This window comes from Taudactylus pleione, unplaced genomic scaffold (genome assembly GCF_031769625.1).
Source record: "Taudactylus pleione unplaced genomic scaffold, aTauple2 ptg000687l, whole genome shotgun sequence".
Classification (NCBI taxonomy): domain Eukaryota; kingdom Metazoa; phylum Chordata; class Amphibia; order Anura; family Myobatrachidae; genus Taudactylus; species Taudactylus pleione.
The window spans coordinates 3,815,531-3,838,083 of record NW_028285089.1 but is presented as its reverse complement, the minus strand read 5'-3'; the positions used below and the strand labels follow the sequence as shown (position 1 = coordinate 3,838,083).

The window sequence follows — 22,553 nt, the reverse complement described above, 5'->3', positions numbered from 1 at the left end:
AATCAACTCCAGACCTTTTACCTGCTTAATTGATAATGAAATAATGAGGGAATAGTCCACACCTGTCCATGAAGTAGCTTTTGAGTTGATAGTCCCATTACTTTTGGCCCCTTAAAAAGTGGGAGGCACATATAGAAACCGCTGTAATTCCTACACGGTTCACCTGATTTGGATGTAATTACCCTCAAATTAAATCTGAAAGTCTGCAGTTAAAGCACATCTTGTTTGTTTCATTTCAAAGCCATTGTGGTGGTGAATAGAGGCCAAAATATGACAATTCTGTCAATGTCCCAATATTTATGCACCTGACTGTGTGTGTGTATATATATATATATATATATATATATATATATATATATTTCCACAGTAGTAAATAAGGTGCACTCAGCAGGGACTTTTTCATAAGATATAAAGGCATATTTATTTCTTACTGCATAGTACAAGTCGACGTTTTGGTTTGCGAGGGTAACCTTCTTCAGGACAGACTCCCCAATCCACCAAGAAAGGCCCATGCTACACAGTGTTAAGCCTCCCTATATACTCCCATGCATAATTGCTCGCCACACTCCCAGCCAAGTGGGTTGAAACCAAGCCTCATCAAAATACATAACAGACCAGCCTACCTAATGGTTAACCTTACAGAGGCATCCCAGCGCTATCGGGACTTCATAGCAATCAATCAAAAGTGTAAAAACATGTTTTTACACTACCAACAGCCAAATCGCGGCAAAAATCGCGACACTTCCGGTTTGTGTTCCACTGCAACCGGAAGTCATCACAAAATGCGTTCCACCCACTGAAAGTGCGTTCCATGCACCGGAAGTCAGGTGTTTTTCACCTCAAAAACCTCAAACCTCGTGTCAGTCCAAAATACAAACTATATTTTAAAACTATTAACAAAAGCTAGCTATATGTATTCAAAGGCACTACGCACAAATAGAGTGCATGACATTCTAAGAATTGACTATTGCAATAACTGGGATAGAAGGGAGGCTCCACAACACTGTGTGAGTGTAGGAAAAAGGATATTAAAATATTCCAACAAATGTGGACATAGGCCCTCATTCAGACCCGGTGGCAAGCGCTGAGCGCTCGCAACCGGATCGATGTTAAGGCCCTGCGCACGGGCAGCGGCCGCACTGCGCGTGCGCAAGCCCCGGAGCGAGAGAGAAATTCTCTCGCTAAGAAGCTCACTACAAAAGGGGCGGCTGTCGATGTTAATCGACAGCTCGCCCCGTTTTGTAAGTGGGACGGGGGGGTGGCTACACAAACTGAGGCGTTCCGTGCCGTTTTGTGGGCGGCTGCACTGACATGAGCAGTGATGTCAGTGGGGAGCTTCCTGCTCGATCAGAGCAGGAACCTCCCTGGGGCTTGCGGTTGCCGAGAGCCAACCTTAGGGTCTCGTCGCAAGCCCCGATGATCGCAATGGTCTTGACCATCGCGACCATCAACCTGGTCGGTCGTTAAAGTTGTGGGTGTTAACCCACAGCTTAGCTAGCGACCAGGAGGCCACACTTGAAACGTGAAGCGGCCACCCTCATTCAGAGAAAGCGCTCGCTTCTTGCGACGGCCTCTGAATGAGGGCCATAATGTGCATAAAAAAAAAAAATCACAGAAATTACCTAGGGTAGGATAATAGTATACATTAAATCAAAAACTAATTACACATTAACTAATAATCATAATAAAGAACAAACAATACACAAAAAATTCCCAAAATATTCACAGAAAAAAATCAAAAGCTAAGAAACTCAAAGGAGTTTCCAATATATGCAACTGTTGGTGGACAAAAAGAAGGTTACCCTCGCTAATCGAAACGTCGACTTGTGACGACTTGTACTATGCAGTAAGGAATACATAAGCTTTATATCTTTTGAAAAAGTCCCTGGTGAGTGCACCCTATTTACTACTGTGGATATATCTTGATGTTACCTTGGATGGAACATTGGGGAAGCAATTCAGGCAGCTGTACATCTTTATTCGTGTGTGTCAACCGACTCATAACCCAATGTTGAACATTAAAAGGAGAGTTGACAATTTACTTTGTTTGGCTCTGTCGAATGGGTGGGTTGAAGAAATTCTATATAAATTTCTTACGGTTGATCATCCTGTTTGCCCTGTCCTATACACCCTCCCTACGGTCCATAAAACCTTAGTGGACCCCCCCGGGCGCCGATTATTTCCACCTGAGGGTCGGTCCTGCAGCCACTGGCTCAGCTGGTAGATTTTTACCTGCAAGATTGTGTAAAATCTATCAGCAGTTATATTAAAGACACAGGGGATTTTTTACAAGGGATATGTCCACACGGTGTAATGGTTAGCATTACTGCCTCACACCGCTGAGGTCACGGGATCGATTCCCACCATTCCAACTGTGTGGAGTTTGTATATTCTCCCTGTGCTTGCGTGGGTTTCCTCCGGGTACTCCGGTTTCCTCCCACACTCCAAAAATATAATTATATAATTTTAATTGGCTCCCAACACAAATGTACCCTAGTATGTATATGTGTGCACATATGATAAGGAACATAGATTGTAAGCTCCACTGGGGCAGGGACTAATGTGGAAGATGTGTGCGCTATATAAAAAACTGGTAATAAATAAATAAAATAAATTAAGACACTTACATTTGTTTCTGATGATTGCTTACTGGAAACATTAGATGTATGTAGTCTTTATACTGTAATACGTCACTCTGGTCAGAATTTTTCGTACCACCTCAATTCCCTCAGAGGACAACATTCAGGTCCTCCTGTGGAATTTTTGATCTCCCTACTCCAGATGGTACTTGAGAATAACCACTTCTTATATGCTGAAGAGTTTTTTATGCAACTGTCGGGGACCGTTATGGGGTCCAATTTGGCCCCCTAATACGCGAACATCTTTATGGATCGCTATGAGAATGAACATTATTCCCCACTTTGGAGACAAAATTGTATATTTTAAACGCTTTATTGATAACATTTTTGTCATTTGGCGTGGTGATAAAGACTCCTTTTCTCTGATGGTTGAGACCCTTAACGGCCTACGAAGTGCAATACGCATTACAGCATCAGCCGATCAGGACCGGATGAACTTTCTTGATGTTTTGGTCTTTTAGAAAAGCAACCAGCTGGCACACACTCTGTTTCGAGAAGTAATAGATAGGAATACACTTTTGACCCCTACGAGTCACCACCTAGATGCTTTAAAGAGTAAATTGCCGACATCCCAGTTTTTGCGTGTTCCAAGAAACAACTCTGAGATAGATCTGGCTGAACTTCATTTGGAGGAAACCAGACAAAGATTCTTGGCAAGAGGATACAAGAGCAGAGTTGTTGATAGTTGCCTCACCAGGGCAAGGAAGATCTTTGGAAGTAACAATGTAACCAATGATCGATTGACAAAGAGTGACAGAATGATCCTTGGTGTCAAATGTGATACCAGGCTACGCACAGTACAACGTTCAATCAGGAGACACTGGCCACTTGTTGGCACTGATAACAGTATGGGCAAAGTGGGGACGACTCCACCTTTACCGAGTGTACACCGTGGCCCTAACTTGAAGGTTAGTTATATAGAACTAACATGGAATTAACAACCACCAATAAGGCTAATTGGCTAAACTTGTAGAGCACTACTGGTGGGAAATAGTTCTCCACTATGGGGATGTGGAAATGTATTTCTAATACAACATCGACTAATTTGCCATTTGGACCACATCATATATTTTTTACAATGCCCCTGTGGTTTAATGTATGTGGGTAAAACCACCAGAACCTTCCGTGAGAGAATGACAACACCGTTATGATAGAAGATTGGCCTATGAGAAGGGGAATACTGACAAACCAGTGGCAGTACATTTTTTGCATATGAAGCATCAGATATTGTCTTTAAAAGACATGATGATTGACCGGTTGCCACCCTTGAGAAGAGGTGGTGACCGTGGGCTGATTCTCCTGAGGAAGGAAGGTGGATACACAGACTTGATATGGTATCGCCTGAAGGACTCAACGAATACAATCATCTTAACATATTCTTGGGTTAAATATCTAAGAGTGATTGGAGTCTGAGATTTTTTGTCCACCGACAGTTGCATATATAGGAAACTCCTATATATAAGCTTTTGATTTTTTCTGTGAATATTTTGGGAATTTTTTGTGTATTGTTTGTTGTTCTTTATTACGATTATTAGTTAATATGTGTAATTAGTTTTTGATTTAATGTATACTATTATCCTACCCTAAGTAATTTCTGTGATTTTTAATGCACATTATGTCCATATTTGCTGGAAAATTTTAATGTTCTTTTTCCTACACTCACACTGTGTTGTGGAGCCTCCCTTCTATCCCAGGTATTGCAATAGTCAATTCTTAGAATGTCATGCTCTCTATTTGTGCATAATGCCTTTGAATACATATAGGTAGCTCTGTTAATACTTTTAAAATATAGTTTGTACTTTGGACTGACACGATTACTATAGATTTGAGGTTTTTGAGGTGAAAAACACCTGACTTCCGGTGCATGGAACGCACTTCCTTTGCGTGGAACGCATTTTTTGATGACTTTCGGTTGCAGTGGAACGCAAACCGGAAGTGCAGCGATGTTTGCCGCAATTTGGCTATTTGTTGTACAAACACTTTTGACGGATTGCTATGAAGTCCCGATAGCGCTGGAATTCCTCTTTAAGGTTAACCAATAGGTAGGCTGGTCTGTTATTATGTATTTTGATGAGGATTGGTTTCAACCCACTTGGCTGGGGGTGTGGCTAGCAATTATGCATGGGACTATTTAAGGAGGCTTAACGCACTGTGTAGCATGGGCCTTTCTTGGTGGTTTGGGAGTCTGTCCTGAAGAAAGTTACCCTCACTAACTGAAACGTCGACTTGTGACGACTTGTACTATGCAGTAAGGAATAAATAAGCCTTTAAATCTTTTGAAAAAGTCCCTGGTGAGTGCACCTTATTTACTACATCTTTATTTGTGTGTGCCAACCGACTTCTTGGACTATAACATATATATATATATATATACAGTGGTCGAAGTGGGGCGGTATACGGCGGTATGACATACCGCCACTTCCTGGCCCCACTTCAAGAATGCACCAGCGCTGGGATCCAGTATGGGATCCCAGCGCTGGAACAGCAGCAGCAATGTGTAGAGATGTGTCCCGCAGGGGACACATCTCAATCGCGGCAGCGGAGGCGCTGACATGTAGCCGGGACAAAGTACCTGGTCCCGGCTGCACTGTAAGCACCACGCACTGTGCGGCTGCCAGCCAATCACGAGGCTCGCAGGCGCCAGCCAATCGCAGGGCTCGCACCCGCCAGCCAATGAGAAGCTGCCAAATGGCAGCTTCTCATTGGCTCGTAGCAGCACCAGAAAAACTGCAGTGAAGACCCGAGGATCCCGGTGGCTCCACTCCAGCAGCGCAGGTAAGAGGGAATTAGAGAGAGGGGAGGGTGTGACAGAGGGAATAGAGAGAGGGGGAGACAGGATAACCATTGTAGGGGGTGAAAGAGAGAGGGAATCAGTAAAGGTAGGGTGTGAGAGAGGGGAGCAGGCAGGGAGAAGTGTGAAGGGGGGGTTAGAAGTACAGTGGGGTGATATAGAAGCAGGGGGCCATAGGGGGGGAGATTCAATCTCCATACCCCCACCTCTAAATTACCACTTCGAGCACTGTATATATATATATATATATATATATATATAAACAATTACACATATAGAGAAAACACTTACACAGGTGGAGTTAGTATTTGTTGTCACTCCAAATCACCCTATCTAAATCTTACCAACTCAGAGCTGCTATGAACAAAAACAACTTGAGTAGAAACAGGTTATCAAAATTACCAAGCCGAAAGTTAACAAGAAAGCTACTTCTCTCTGTACACCAAACCGACAAATCATAAGACGTAATTTCTAGAGCAAAGACTACTACTCAGTCCAGACAATGAATCAGCCACAAGAAAGAGACAGCTAACATAAAGCACTTACCTCTATGTCTATTGGTAGTTTTGTCAAACATCAACATGGCATCCTCAACCTAGAAGAAAAGCACAGGATTTAATACAGATGGAAGTTTGAGATTATTAGAAAACCAAACACAGGTAGTTATATTTAGAAATAGGAAAATTATTTGCATAATTCTAGATAACCTTATAAGTACCACATCTGCCATATTGTTAAGGCAGGGCACTATGAGGTCAAGCGGATGTATCTAAACACTCAAATACTTCAGTCAGACACAGGGACATGAGACCCTTTCAACATGGCACAGCTGGTGACTATTGTCACCATTCCTCTATAATAATTATTAATATCATAAAGGAAAATTGCATTCCACATAATATTCAGTAGAAAAATGTTTCGCCAATTGCTCAATATTAACAAAAACGGGATTCTATAATCACAGCTTTGGGCCATATTCAATTACCGGCGAAAACGACAGTTGTTTTCGCCATTGACGAAAACGGACATTTTTCACCAAAAAACCTGCAAAATTTTCCCAGCAAACAGGCAAAAAAACAACTGGAGAAAAGTTTCCTCCATCCCAGACCGGGAGAAAAAAAAACAAAAAACAGCAAAATCCCTATTATTGGCTTAAAATGTGGGGATTTCTTTCAGAACCCTTTGAACACCCCCCTAATGATAAATTACCGTTAAAAAATCGTAAGTTGTGTACTATGGCCGAGCAAATTTTTGGCGAAAAAAAGTATAGTTGAAAATTGTTTTAACGTATTGGGTCTGATATTTCAGGGTGCGGTATGGATGCATCAAGTGTTTTATACACATGCGGGAGGAGTTTTTTAAAGCTTTTCAAATTGCGTTTTTATGACGCGAAAATATACTTGCACCCATTTTGACGTATCACCAATTTACCTGGAACGGTCATTTCCTGGGGAAAAATTGCTTACTATCTTTTTTCACCCAAAATTTGTGGGGTCGTTTTTCGCCAAAGTACGCAACTTACAATTTTTTTTCCAGTAATTTATCATTTGTCCAAAGAGTTCTGAAAGAAATCTCCACATTTTTAGCCGCAAAAAGGGATTTTGCTTTTTTGTCTCCTGGTCTGGGATGGAGAAAACTTTTCTCCAGTTCTTTTTCGCCTGTTGCTGTATTTCTGGCAAAAATTTAGCCGTCTTTTTTGTAGAAAAGTGCTATTTTCAACACTAATTGAATACAGCCCTTAATATTAAAAAGATTATTGTTTGACCCTGCAAGCACTGATATCCTTATCTTATTCTGGATCTTTATACTTGTGTGTTGTTAATCTGTGTTTGGTGTTTTTTTTTTTTTTTTCATATATAAAGTAAAATAAAAAAAATTGTGTCTTATTGGACAGATTGCTGCAACTATTTTCCTCAATAATAATATTTACAGTAGCTGAAGAGAGCAGTAAGGGACAAAAGGCGGCCCTCTGAGTCTTCATCTGCATCCCCTGCATTTTCCTCTGTAGTCTGTATTGGTCAGTGAAGCATAGTTTATGGTATATATCTGGCCTGGTTTTTGCTCCAACTCGGTGCAAGTTATCTCCTTTGATCAGCAGACCAATTGAGCCAGTTGTAGCCTGTCTTAATCAAGGGATACCACTCCTTTATATTCAGTCTAGGGGGAGCTGGAGCTGTTTGCAGCTGGGGTTAAAAGCACCAAGTGTTAAATGCACAAAGTGTGATTACATAACAGTTAATCAAACAGTTGAACAAACATTGACCAACATCTAAGGCAAATTTCAGATTAAGAAACTGATTGCTTTAAAATGTGTCTAAAAATAACAAACTGAAAACTCACCATGTACTACACATTTCTTTTTATTAACTCCCTCCTTTGTATTTTCTCTAAGGATATAACATCCCTAACTCTCCCTGCATCTCCCCTCTCTGGGCACACTGCCGCCCTATTGAGTCACTCACCTCCTCTAAAAACTAATGAGATTTCTTTTCATCAAAAATTGACAATTACAGCCTCATTGTGTCACTATAAAAAACTTTTACACACCTACAACTATATCTACTTCTCCATCCTTCTGCTTTTATTATCTGGTGACATATCACCAAATCCAGGCCCCACACACATACAGCGGATTTACTATGGAATAAATATCCTGCAAACCTCATGTCTCCCATCACCCTCCAAATCAATAAATGTGCCTTATAGAATTCACACTTGATCACAACTTATTATTTTACATCTGAACATCTCTTTACAATAACTACTTTCACCAATTTCTACATTTACCTGAGACTGATGGTTCACACGTTAACCAAACTCTCTAAATGGCCCTTCATGAAGTGGCTTCAGCTACCCGTCAGACTTCACGTAAACTGATATAACAGCCATGGCTTTCCACAGACACCTACAAAAACTGCCTCTTAAAGTAGAATGTCAGTGGCGTAAATATTAATTCAAATGACTTACACACATACTATAAAATAGGAATCCAGCCATCTGTCATCCTAACCCTCTGTCCCATGCTCACTTTCTACCCCATCCGTGTCACCCCTGTCTGTTTGCCCATCCCCTCTAGAATGTAAGCTCTCACGAGCAGGGCCCTCTTTCCTCTTGTGCTTATCCTTTCATTACTTATATTATCTGCTCTATACTCAAAAGCACCTAACCCGTGACTTTTGCCATCCTGCTTCTGTTGCAGCAGTGTTTATATACTATGTACTTGTCTTTTAGTGTCTTAAACTGTATGACACGGTTTTCTTGTTCTGCTCAACTGTTTGTGTACTATGTTTGTGTACTATGTAAGGCGATGCGGAACCCTTGTGGCGCCATATAAATAAAGGATAATAATAATAATAATAATCCCCCAGCTCATACCTGATTCATTGACAGATTTGATTGTTATAGTTTGTAAACTGATACTTGCTGACTATTGGGAACTCCCCTGCAGGAGGGAGTGTCAAATTAATTAATATCGTGATGGGCCAATATCATCAGGGAAAGTTCCCTGCTCTCCTGGGAGTCAGGGAGAACTAGAAGCTCAGGATTGCTGTGGATATTCTGGTAGAGTAGGGAAGTAGGCGCAAGACTTGTTTAAAATGTCTGCTATTTTATTACAAATAGGTGTATCTTTTTTTGATTTAGTGTATTATTTTAACTTATTATGGAGGTTAAGGGTAAATTGCAACCTTTTTGAAGCTTAGAGGTATCACCGATGTGGAGTCTCCAGGAAGAGATGCCTTGATGAGTGACAATATTTAGTGAGCAAAAGACAGGTAAAGTTAGGAGTTTAGTTAGCGTCTGTTTGGCTATTCTCTCCATATACAGTACAATCTCTCATTAAAGAATTGTGGGGAGGATCCAATATCTAACCAGATAAGCCCAATTCTAACTTGCACCTTCTACACAGACACACTACATGATTTATACAATTCACAGTTATGAGTTTCTGTTAATAATAATAGAAAAGAAACTCCTGAGCAGGAGAAAGTAATTATTAGGGTAATACCTTGGAGAGGAATTCCCTTATAAATTGTCAATAGAAACAGCAAATATATAAAATAGTGTTTAAAGATAATTATGAAAAAATAAATAAAATAAAAAAAATACCATTATCAGATTTTATCATGTTTGTCTGCATAGTCCAGGAGACATATACTTTATAGCTATTTTCTTGTGGCTTCATTTTGATGGCCTCAAAACTTACAATTTACGACTTTACTAAGCAAGCAAAACAACAAATACTAAATGCAGTTCAGTAGCTTAATCTTGCACTGACAACACTGCTAAACTTCTACAGACAACAGTGGAATATTGAAAAAACTATTAATGGATTTAGGTTGTACAACAGAACAAGCACTGGCTATATTATCAGGTTCATAGTTTTTGTACTACAAAATATTTATAGACATCTCTGTTTCAATCTTAAAACGTATTAGTGTGTCTTTCCCTTTTCTGTATTCCTAGGATTAAAGCTATGCAGCAAAGCAGACTGTTACAAAATCACGGCATCCACAGGAAATTTGGCATTAGTTCTCCACCAGCTGGGCATTTTGCAATTTTCCAATTGGTGTATCTGGGAAGAGGATTGTATCACTTGGGCTTCAGATCAACTCCGGTTGAAGCTGCTGAACTACTGAAGCGGCTCCTATAGCTGAGCTAATACCAGGAGTTTTTCAGGCTTGTTGGTCTCTATAATTACACTAACCCTCCTGGAATGCTCCCTTGAGTTTGGCCACAATACTTGGATCAGAATAATGAAACACGGAGAATAATAATTAAACCAATTTATAATTTTCATACAAAAGAACTTATTATGTGCCCTTTACTGAAAACATTTTTAATAAAATATGTCCTAGGACGTTTTTAGTTCTAAAGTAATCCCTGTACACACAGAATTTTTTTTTCTTTATATATTTTACAGAAACTACCATAAGAAGCTCTATATTTTACCATTTCAATTTGGTTGAAACATTATCCTTTTGCTATCGTTAGCCAGATTTCTAAAGTGCTTAATTTTCAAGTATTTCAGGACCAGTGGCGTAACTAGGGGTGTCGACCGGGGCACGTGCCCTGGGCGCCGTGGCTGGCACAGCAGAGGGGTCCCCCGCCACCATTGCACCTGAACCAAGGAAGAGGACGTAATGTAATGCCTGCTGGTGCTGATTGTAGGGGGAGTTGCAGCAGAAGTGCGTAGCCTTTCCCAGGCAGTCATTCCCATCCTGAGAGCTGCCAGGTGCCAGAGTGTTTTCCTTCCCCGGCACTCTCTCAGCTTCGGAGCAGCCAGGGGAGTATTCGTTTTGTTGCTCGGGAGGGGGAGGGGGGGTGGACTGCCGCGGGCAGACTGCCACAGGGGGGTGAATTTGTGTGAATGAGGTGAGTATCTGTCAGTGTGTGTATCTGTGTCAGTGTGTGTGTATTTGATCTGTGTCAGTGTATGTGTGTGTATCTGATCTGTGTCAGTGTATCTTTTTCAGTGTGTGTGTATCTGTGATGGTATGCTGAGAGACAACGCGGGGGAGGTGATGGTGTGGCTGAGAGACGATGCAGGTGAGAGGCGATGGTGCGGCTGAGAGATGACAAAGGGGGGGAGGCTATGGTGTGGCTTAGAGATGAAACAGGGGAGGAGACGATGGTGTGCTGAGAGACAATGCAGATGGGAGGCGATGGTGTGCTGAGACGACGCAGGGGGGGAGGCAATAGTGTGGCTGAGATGACACCGGGGGAGGCAATGGTGTGCTGAGAGATGACCCAGGGAGGGAGGCAATGGTGTGCTGAGAGACTATGCAGGGGGGAGGCAATGGTGTGGCTGAGAGACGATGCAGGGGGGGGAGGCAATGGTGTGGCTGAGAGACCACACAGGGGAGGAGGCGATGGTGTAGCTGAAAGACCACGCAGGGGGGAGGCAATGGTGTGCTGAGAGACTATGCAGGGGGGGAGGTGATGGTGTGCTGAGAGACGTTGCAGGGGGAGATTGTGTGGCGGAGAGACACAGGGGGAAGGAAGTTACACAGGTGGAACAAGTCTGGTTGAACCGCTATTAAATGATGATGACCTTCTTAATACTCCTACACAAACAGACATCTTCCGGTTGATATGACCTACATGAATAGTGAATACCGACTGAAGAAGTTGTCTTCCCAGGGAGGATACATTTCTTCAGAGGATCCACGTTGTGAGAAACTACCGTATAGGTAAGGTGCATATAGAATGGAAAGGAATGTTCCCAGAGTGACGAGAAATGGGTGGCGTGTCATGTTGGCACGCCCCATTTTCAGTGACCACGCCCCTTTGGTATGTGGCTAAATTGATTATTAATTAAGTTACCTGAGCTCAAGTATGGCCCTCATTACAACAGTACTGTTAGTGTGCCTTAAGAACCAAGTTTAGGACACACTGCTCTAAGGGGTATATATAAGAAATGAAGAACCCTCTTTATTTTAAAACTCTTAGATAATTATGCACAACATGCGGATATCTTTTTATCCTCTATGTCAAAAGTCCAGATCATAGTACTTCCTAAGAAAGATAAAGATTAATTCTATACAGCCCTTACGGAGGTCAAGATTCTTGCAAAACTCTTGGTCCTCAGACTAAAAGTGATTATCCAGGCTTCAACTGACTACAGGGTCAATCAATGTCAAGTGGACCAGGGGCCCCCACTTGACCATCTCCGATTTTGTTGAAATTTTGCATGAAAGCTGATATATATATATATATATATATATATAGATAGATAGAACCAACTTTTATAAAGTTTCAGTTCACAGTATGCAGTAGTAGTGGAGTTGTGGCCCTGGTAGTGGAGGTAGGTGAAACTGTCACAGACTCCGCGGTGCAAAATCAGCAATGTTCAAGTAATTGCTGTGGCAGATCTATGAGAGCAATAGCTGTGAAAGTGCACATGCTTATTAATGCGGATTAAAAAATTGCTGCCTCAAGTCTTCTAAAAAGTACTTTATTGACAGTATGAGGTCAAAATAGGCCAAAAAATTTGTTGTGTACCATCTCTTTAGGGAGTGGTAGTGGCAAAGCCACCATGGACCAACACAACACATTAAAGTTTTATTGCAAATTAACAATTTATACTAAATCGGGTCAAAGTAGTCGTGACCGATTTTTCTTGATACCTTTCATCTTAACTTAACAAAAAATATTAGTCTTCATCGGTCCAAATAAATATTTTTAAAATGAGCAATAAAAGTTGTATAGCTGTGCCTAATTACAAGATTCAAACTCTCATTGCCTTATACTGTAGTGAGAGTCATTTAAACATGCCTCATTGTCCATAATATTAAGTACTGCGTAAGCTGAAAAGTGAACCAACTTTAAAGCCTGTTTTTCTCTCTTCTGAGGCAAAAAGCCTATCCAGAAAATATATATGTTGTAGTTTAAAGTCTGCTCTTTTTAATGAATATTGTTTCAAGAAAATCAGTTATGCTTCTTTTTGCTATTATACTTCAAAGATGGCGGAAATGTTAACGCGCGATTTGTGAAAGCAATTTTAGATGACTATCACAGGAACTAAGTAACTTTAAAATCTGTTATTTTATGATTGTGATGGTGTCCACTTGGATAGTTAGCTATACTAACGTCATACTAAAATAATGTTTTTCTTTGGAGATATTGGCAGCTGAATTCTAGAAAAAAAATTTACACAACGCATTTTTTGGCCTATTGATTGAAAGCTTGCAAGCAGGGCCCTCTTACCACTTTGGGGGGGGGGGGGAATTCAATCAACAGTGGCCAATTGATCCCCCAGGTTTATTCATTAGCACCGAAGGAAGCCCGCAGGCTGCTCATAACAGGGATTGAGTGTGTTAACGGGCTACCACTCTTTCACTCCCATTAAATGAACGGGACTAACTGTCTGTCTGTTATTACCCAGTCTTGTTTCATGACTATTTTGTTCCCAATTGCAAAGCACAATAGAACCTGCTGGCGCTATAGAAGTAACTGTAAATAAAATAATCTCTAACAGTGCTCTGCATAACAGGTTTGTTTAGCGTTTTAGATTATTTTAGTTATGATGGTCCTTTTGGTTGGTTGTATTGTTTGAAAATAGTTGAAATGAAAATAATATATACCTGAAAATAAAAATTGCACACTGCCCTTTTAAAAACACAGCATACATGCTTAAAAAATAGAAAATTTCCAAAACAGCAGCAGGTTGGGAATAAAAGCTCACATTCATTATACCATTAAAAAAGTAAACATCAGCCATAAGCTAAAACACAGCTATAAACTAGAGCTCATTTGACAAACTCCACAGCAAAGGAAATGTGGCTCCTAAACAATGGGCATATCTTTTAGGAAGTATTTCATGTTTGTTTTGCTGGCCTGGTAGGTCATTAAACATATCCTACATGGAGTAACTCGATTCAAAATACAATGAATATATGTTTCAATTCCAGCAAGATATAGTATTTCACTAAATAAATCTTTATAAGGACAGTTGTGTGTGATTTAAGTTGCTCAACCCAAAGTTACAAGTAGCCTCGAATCACAAAAAGCAGCACTGGGCGGCATGTAACCTTCATTGTAGCAGAGTGGTTTTCAAACTAGGGCCTCAAGACCCCAAACAGGTCACGTTTTCCAGGTCACACAGGTGTATTTATTACTCACTGACAAATTTTAAAAGATCCATAGGTGGAGCAAATTATTTAATTTGTGATTCTGTGAGGAGACTTGGAAAACATGCACTGTTTGGGGTCCTGAGGACCAAGTTTAAGGGGTCTACCTTCTAAGCCTTGGAAGGAGATAAAGTACCAACCAACTCCTAACTGTCATTTTTCAAACACCTGTGACATGGCAGTTAGGAGCTGACTGGCTGGTACTTTATCTCCATTCAAGGCATAGTAAATAGACCACTGAGAAACTATGCTGTAGCGGTTAAATGCAGGCCCTTATGACCAAAACTAATATCTTTTCCTTGATCTTTTTCCTAATAATTCTGCTAAATACACAGTGTTCACATGTGAATTGTATATAATACCCATGTCTTATAACATGCATTTGTTTTGATGCAGTGGGTAACCAGGCTTATCTTTTATTCAAATGTTAAATAATCTGTGTACATACATCATTGTAAAGTTGGTAATTGATATACAGTCATGGGCATAGTGTGGGTAGAGCACCTGAAGCAGGTGATTTGGGCGCCGACGGCTGTGGAGGGAGACATCCAGACAGTCTGGGTGAGCCACACACACTGACAACAGTCAGCTATAAACTATAGCTCACTTAAATGTCACACAAACTCCTGCCACAAAGAATTCAGTGGGCGGTGTTTGCCCACCTACAGGGCAGCGGCATAAGTAAGTTCCAGCCAGCACGTTTACAGTCACACACTGGCACAGGCTCCAGTCTAGAGATGGACATCAGAAGCCGATGGTTAGCAACCATCGATGTCCTCGATTCAATGGAAGTACTTTTTCAATCAAATTGCAGGTATTCAATGATTGCCTGCCATTTAATGCAGCTTTCCGATACCTTACAGCTTCTGTGCAGCTCTTGACACCTGGAAGTGGTGTTGACAGCTGAGACAAGGGTGCTTAAGAGCAAAGCTCTGTATGCTTCTGCAAATGTGCACAGTAAAACCATCAGAGATTACACCATCGAATGGTTGAGATGCAATGGATTTGATGTTGGAAGTGCAGCCACCATTCAATGCCAGACTTCAGATATCTATCCAGCCAGCGCTCAACCTCACATACATTCCTTGTGCTTACCTTGTCACCTGAACTGTTGCCTGTACACCTCCAGGTAGGTTGTAGGCGATGCCCTTCTACCGTGGCTTGTAGATTTTGCAGGTTAAGAACTGCAGCATCTGGCCGCATAGTAGGCATGCACCGGTCACCATGGCTCCTTACTACACTTCTGTATACTGGGCCTGATTCAGATTTGTATGGAATTCCAATGGTTTACGTACAAATCAGATGGTGGGGCGTCTGCGCATGACCAATTCTGTGCATGTGTCAGCAGCCCTCTGACGAAGCCTGGATGACGAAACGTGTAGGGTCAAAAGCCTGAGCACATATCTAACCTGAGAGGATTTCGGGGTCCTTTGTAACATCTCACCAGGATCTTCACTAGATTGATATGCTGATTTTGATATTCTTTGTGGTATGAATATATTGGTTGTTTTATCTGCCTGCAAATACATTTATTAGATAATAAACAAAATGGAGAGGTGACCACATAGTGGAATTTTTGGTTTTTCCCAGCAGCACTTGATTCTCCAGCTGCGCTTTTTATTGCTTAAAAAGAGAAACAAAACACCACTGAGTATGAGGAGGGTCCAATATGACATGATTCTATTACAGTTTCATCATTTGGCTCCACCCCCTCTTCATATACATGCGATTTGCAACATTATGCAGCAAGGGGGCAGGCATGACTAGGACTGTCCATCGCTGTCCCCATCAGCAGTCAGCTGCACATCCTCTCCCGGGTGAGGTCCAGAGGGGAGAACTGAAATGCAGGCAAGTATGACACAACATACACATACTGCTCCAAATGCCGCACAGTATTATATGCTGAAAAGCAGCCAGCCTCCATTCTCTCTGAAAAAGTAAATCTATTTTCAGTTTCTCTTCCGCCACTTTGATGTTTCATGCAAGCAATGCGATGTATCCAATATTGCCATTATTCTTATTTTGTTAATTTACTTATTTCATGATCCCCCTACCCCTTTAACCACACACTGTAATACATAACTTTTCTGCTTGAGTTCCATTGTACACTCTTCCCCACCTTTCTCCTTTAGGGCAACTATTATACTTAAAAGAATGGGACTTTTTCTTCTAAACAGAGATCATATGAAACCCTAAAAATATAACTGTATGTAAAGGTTAAATGCGATCAAGTGCTTGAAAAACAAAAAAAAAAACCTCAAATATTCAACATCTTGGTAAAACAAAATACAAAACTGTTAAAAGACATTGAATGGAAGGGCTGAAAGAAGTGATTGCTCTTTAATGGAGTATGGATACAGTCTTTTCTTCCCGATTCAGAAACCTATCAATGTGTTGGCAGAGCAGTAAGGACTGAAACTAGACTACGCAAACCATACAAAGCCTGAAAAGAGTGAAAGGAAAAATACAATCCCTGCATGAACAGCTCAGCTCTCACGCTTCTCTGTGAATCAAAGAGAAAGCTTGTATGAGACTTCATGAAGGAGAAACCAGTCAAGGTCTGTGATTGTATATTCTTGCCTAAGCAAAATTATATCTTCTTATCTTTCACTCCCCTTTTTTTTACTAAAACAAAAGCAAGTAACTGTAAAGTGTATTCACCAGCCCCAAATAGCAGCAGCAGTATCACAAAAGCAACCATCCATTATATCCAGGGCATATGCTATATGGGAGACAAAACAAAAATAAACAGGAAAACATGTCCACCCGCATAATTTCCTTCCTCGGTCAGGTATAGAGCATTATAAATAAATACACTTCGCAATTAAACATTTCTACATCAATATATGCACACACACGAGCAAAAATGTGCATGTAGCATTTTAAAGAGTCAATTTAAAGAATATTGAATATACACAACTTCAAAGACAAAGCTAGAACGCAGTATACAGTTACAGTAAATTCCTTTTTACATGACATCTTATGGAAAGAAAAACACTCAAACATTTTCATTTATCTTAATACAAGGGCATATGCAATTCAGTCAAGGGCAACTACAGTTGTGTAAATCTTGCCTGATCTGTTGGCCGGTGTCAGGGATCCGTTTAATTGCCGTTTAGTCCCCTGTGATCACTGGATCAGAGGAGAGGCTGGCCAATGTGATTACACCAAATATGAGGCCAGGAGTTTTGTTTCATGCAAGTATACAATATCAGTGATTAAAAAAAACTATTTTGTTATAACATATGTAGGAGTAATAACTCTTCTTTGTCTTTCCAATTTGGTTGGTTAGTCCATATTAAATATGGTAAGTAGTTATGCAGCCGCCGGTCACAATCCCGACGGCAGAATGCCGGCTAGGAATTCATGATAGGCGTTGAGATACCAACGCCCATCATAATCCTGACGACGCAGGCCCGAACGAGGTAAGTCCGGGGCAACAGTTCTCTTAACCGCAGGGGGTGAGGGTTAGGTTTAGGGCACCCCAAGGGGACTTAGGGTTAGGCACCCCCTGGGGAGGGTTTGGCTAGGGGAGGGGGGGTTTGGGGTTAGGCACCCCCATGGTGAGGTGGGGCTGCAGCGCAGTCCAAAATTCAAATAGGGGAGTCACACCAACTGCCAGTGAGGTTTGGCAGCATTTGGGGTGACAGTTGGTGTGGTTCCCCTATTTGGATATTGGACTGCGCTGCAGCCCCACCTCTTTAGTCGTCACTGCTAAGGACTTAACATTTGACTAAGTTGTTTTCATTTGGATGCTTCACTTTCGTTGTATTTTTAATTTTCTCGAACATGGCAATTGAGTTTTTGAATGCTAAAGGGGAGAGTGACTCACACCATTGTCCTCATCACAGGAGACAGAGCCTGCCTGTTCTGGTCCCTCTCCTATCTCATGTATAACACTCAGTTAATAGCTAGGGAGGTGCGTGAACTAATTGTGAGGCACGTGGTGAACAACTGGGAGGAGTTCTCCATCATGTTCCACGACAGCAAGGGGGACAACTACACCAGCTCCGCTGAGTACCTTCTTGACATGTCACAACCCTTTACTTATGGTGGTTTATGCAAACTGTTGGCGGCCGGGCAACTGTTTAAGTTAGTCTTCAGGGTTTACCGCACTTAGGCCCATATTCAATTTGAGCGGATCCGCGATACTTTTTCGCCTCGCCTACTTCGCCTGGTTTGCAGTCTGAAAAGTATCGCGCACGTGTCTGTGTATCCCCGTATTCAATTTAAAAGTGGGCAAAAACGGGACCCGGCGAAACTTAAACAAGGGGAAAGTACTGTCAGATTTGGGGAAATCAGCCTGACACCCCCCAAAAGATGCTCTGACATGGGGGTTAGCTATGGTACCCAACGATTTGGCTTGCTGAAGGGATTTGGTGTTTTTAAACGGGCTCAATAGCTGCTAAATAGCGTTTTTGTATAAGTGGTGCAGAATAGTATTCTGAAGGGGTTTTTTTTGCAGAAAATAACTTATCCCAGCAAATTTGGGGTACTTGAAAATGGGGGCCAGCATATTTTAAAGTTGCTAAAGTTACGTTTAAAAAAACATGAAAAATCCACCTGCCGCAAGCCCCTGCAATGAAAAAAACACCTTGGGCACACTCGGGAACCACCCCAGAGTCAAGTTCACTAGTTTTTAACTTTGTCCCCCGACATTTTTTTTAACCCCCTAATTCAAAGTGATTTTTTTGGGGTGCTTTTTTTTTTTTTAAATTAACACAGTTTACCTTTGGGGGACTGTGCTGAAGGCTGCACGGGGGTTCCCGCAACGTTGCACCCCAAAACCCCAATTCTGCACTTTTTTCCGCCTGCTATTCATAGGTGAAACTTTTTTGCCTATTACATTGCAATGACTTTCCGCCTAGGCGGAAAGTCTTTCAAATTGAATACAGCGACACTTTTCAGCCTGGCGAAATATCATCGCCAAAAACACGTGAAAACGGCTTTTCGCTCCAAATTGAATACGGGCCTTAAACTTGATACTAGCACGCTCCTTTACACCAGAGGCATAATATAAAGTAAGCATATATGTTAAGATGGTATGAAGGAAATAAAAATATCTGGGGTCCACCCAGATATATCAGCTAGTATACTAATAAATAAGAAGACTTGTAAATGTTTACAGAAAACCAGAAGACTGCTACTGGTAAAGGATTTGGATCTCTACATCACATAAAATAATAGTGACTGTAAAACATGCATATATCTATACTGCTGAAAATATAATTCAGAAGATAGTATGGACACTTTCCTAGTATCAAAGAATAAAATACAGAAGACCCCATATAAAAATGTGTATATTTGAAAATCAAGGCTGTATGCAAACATTTGCCCAAATACATATCGACCTTGCAAACTGTTTTGCAAAGATAAAAGAGCAGGAGACTGATCTGCAAAAACAAAAAACTAAATAATGCTACTTAAGACTGAACTTCACATTGCTGATGATAGCAAAGGGAGTATTAACTTTGAAGAAAATTTCCTAGCATTTTTGGATAATCCATACCACATTTCATGGGTCACACACCATTCTAACATACATTAACACCTACAAACTACATGATTTTGTTAGAGGTAGAAATCTAAGGATTGACCTGAACCATAGTCTATCATTAGAGTAGCATTGAGACATACAATTATTTGCTTTAATAATAGTTTTTGTTGCCATCTTAACATAGCAGGAGATGAACGGTGCCTGAAGGCAGCAGCCGGTAGCAGGCCAATTCCTGCGTCCTATATATCGCTGAAAATACTATGGATGAGGCTCCAATGCTCAAGTCAGCTTAAGGCATGCATTAATCAGAAGTAATTAGGATCCTCTGAAGACAAAGACTTAGAATAAATATTTTAAACATTACAAATTGACCATAACTAGTCTCAGGCAACATAAGTGAATTCTGCAATTCATGTAGCTAGGCCAAATAAAAACTCTACTTAACCTGTTCACAGCTACAAAAATTACCTGCACACCAACCATGTAACATAACACTGACTGTAGGAGCTGCTTGTCACTAATTGGGTTAACAGCTCCAACCTAAAACTGTGAACACAAGAGGAAGAAACCAACGAGAACACACATCTTCATCACCATGTGAGAGCAAAAATACATAAACCTGGGGAAGACAAGATTTGTAATAATCCTAACAGTTCCTCTGCACATCTTAATATAGGAAAATAATTTCACACCACATTACAGAGACAAAAGCCTACTACATCAGTATGTTACTCAATCTAGATATTGGAGTTTAATAGATAAACTCAAGCCATCCATAATACAGCAGGTAGCTAAAGTTTCTTTATTATATATAAATCATCAATGCTGTATTTAAATTAGACAACTTCCCCAGCTACTACAAAATTATAACCACTGAATGCTTGGAGTTGTTGTTTAGCAGAAATCAAACAGCCATTGTCTGTGGAACTCTGATTCATGCTCACAATCAGTAGGATAAGAATTGTCACACTCTATAAACACAAGCCTTTGGATAGGGCCAATGCTGTTGTAAACATCAATTCTGACTACTCTAGATGCATCCAGAAATTGAAGGGAGCCACACAAGGGCTAGTAGGTGCTTGGCCCCATATCCAGACCAATGTTACTGCATTTGGACAAGAAAAGATCTAATAGATTGCAAAAGGATCATTCTTCGGGGTCACACATCACTGCTAAATTGCTTCACTTTGTGTTGCTGATCACTTTGCGTTGCCCATCAATCAGTCAGATACAGTGCACATAGCAAACCCACTGAATGTACATCGCAATGCTACTCAAGATTGATTAATGCTTGTACAGACAATGCAGGCAACAGAGGCTGGCAGACTTAATGCATATAGCCCTTATGTCAATAGAAATACAATAATGATGTAATTGTTATAGATTACTTAATGTGATAGTAATGAAATTAACAGAGCCCAGTGATCTCCTTTTCCGGACAAAAATTGTAATCTAATTACTTTTTGTTTAAGACATAATAAATAACGGCCCTAGCTACCTACGATAACCAGGTTAGAAGTGAAAAATCATTGTACTTGCAAAATAGGACATCAATTTCAGGAAGTAAATCAGCTACAATGGTCATTGGAAGGAAAAGTAAAACAAACTAATACAATAAATATTTCCTATGCCAAGCGAAGAGTTCTAAATAATAGAAAATAAGATGAGGGCAGGGTGACACATAGCATGACAGATGTGTGCCCTGACTAGCACGTTCTATTTCCTTCCCACCCTCATCAAGTCATTAGAGCAGTGGTCCCCAAACTGGGTGCCTCCGTGCACTTGCAGGGGTGCCTTGGGTTGGTGGTCCAGTACAAATAAAATTATTTTTAGTCATTGTGATAGGCAAAACCAGTGCTGGCTGCTGCCAATCAAAAAATAAGTGGACAAAAAAAAAAAAGTGATGCCCTGTCACCCACCACGTGACTGAACAGAAGGGTGACTTATAAGCACAATTTACTTCATTTAAGTTTTGCTGAATTTCTCAATAAGAAACTTTTGCCCCAGGCGTGCCATGGAAAAAATGCTGATACTCTAGGGTGCCGTGATTCTAAAAAGTTTGGGAACCACTGCATTAAGGAGAGACTATGGCCTAAATCTGCAAGCTATTTGTACAGGTTCATCTTACACACAATATTTGGCTTTGTGAAAGGAAAATCTACATTAGCTGCTGGTAAACTGTCAGGTGTTATTATATGAAATACGCCAGTGAATTCTCAAAGCCACCAGCATGCTCTTTTAGATTTACCACTGCTATCCATGTAAATTAACAAAGACAAATGCTTCCAGCATTGCAGACTGTCTGAGAAATCAGTCTTCCCGTTTCCTGCCTAGGGTTGAGATTACAAGCATAAAAACAGAAATGCTTTAATCTTATTTTCGATGGAAGGTTTGTTTGGATAATACTATTTAAAGTACCATTCATTCACTGGGAAAACGCCCAGAAGCTCATAGGAATCATCCACTCCAAATGCCTTGATGTCAGCAAAAAGAATCTCCTTAGGCAGACAAAAGGTTCCCACCTACAACTAATTACTGAACGGATTTTAAGGTCCACATCCTACACTGATGCCTAAGGTCTTTGTTTTTATTGTACAACAGGATGGCATCACCTGTTTTTATGCTGGGTTTTTTTGCAAAGAAACAGGCCCTGTCCATTGTATGCCATTACTCACTTTCAAAGTATAACATAATGGAAAAAACTCAGAGCTATAATCAGTCATAAAATCGCAAAGCAGCAATCTCATGAAATTTAAAAAAAAAAAAAGGTGTTTTGTTACTTTACACATAAATCACTGAGGCAAGCTATATATAGAAATACCAGGGTTTTTTTATGTTCCTTTAATTTAACCTGTTATTAATGATTTAGAATCCTGCACAGGTCAGACTGCCACAACAACTGCAGTCACATGATGTAATGAGATAGCTATCTGTGCAATGTGACATCTTCCCACTTCATACCCCCCTTCTGAGTTGTGACCATTCTGGTTTGCAAT

The 22,553-nt window shown here is 40.7% G+C and overlaps 1 protein-coding gene across 3 annotated transcripts in view; it reads right to left on the bottom strand.

Moving 5' to 3' along the window:
* MSI2 (musashi RNA binding protein 2) overlaps positions 1-22,553 on the bottom strand; it is a 762,584-nt gene that overhangs the window by 394,832 nt on the left and 345,199 nt on the right. For all 3 annotated transcript variants that reach the window (XM_088456130.1, XM_088456131.1, XM_088456132.1), the window contains exon 7: positions 5,977-6,025. In XM_088456130.1, coding sequence (XP_088312256.1) covers positions 5,977-6,025 — 49 coding nt within the window. The remainder of the gene's footprint in view (positions 1-5,976; positions 6,026-22,553) is intronic.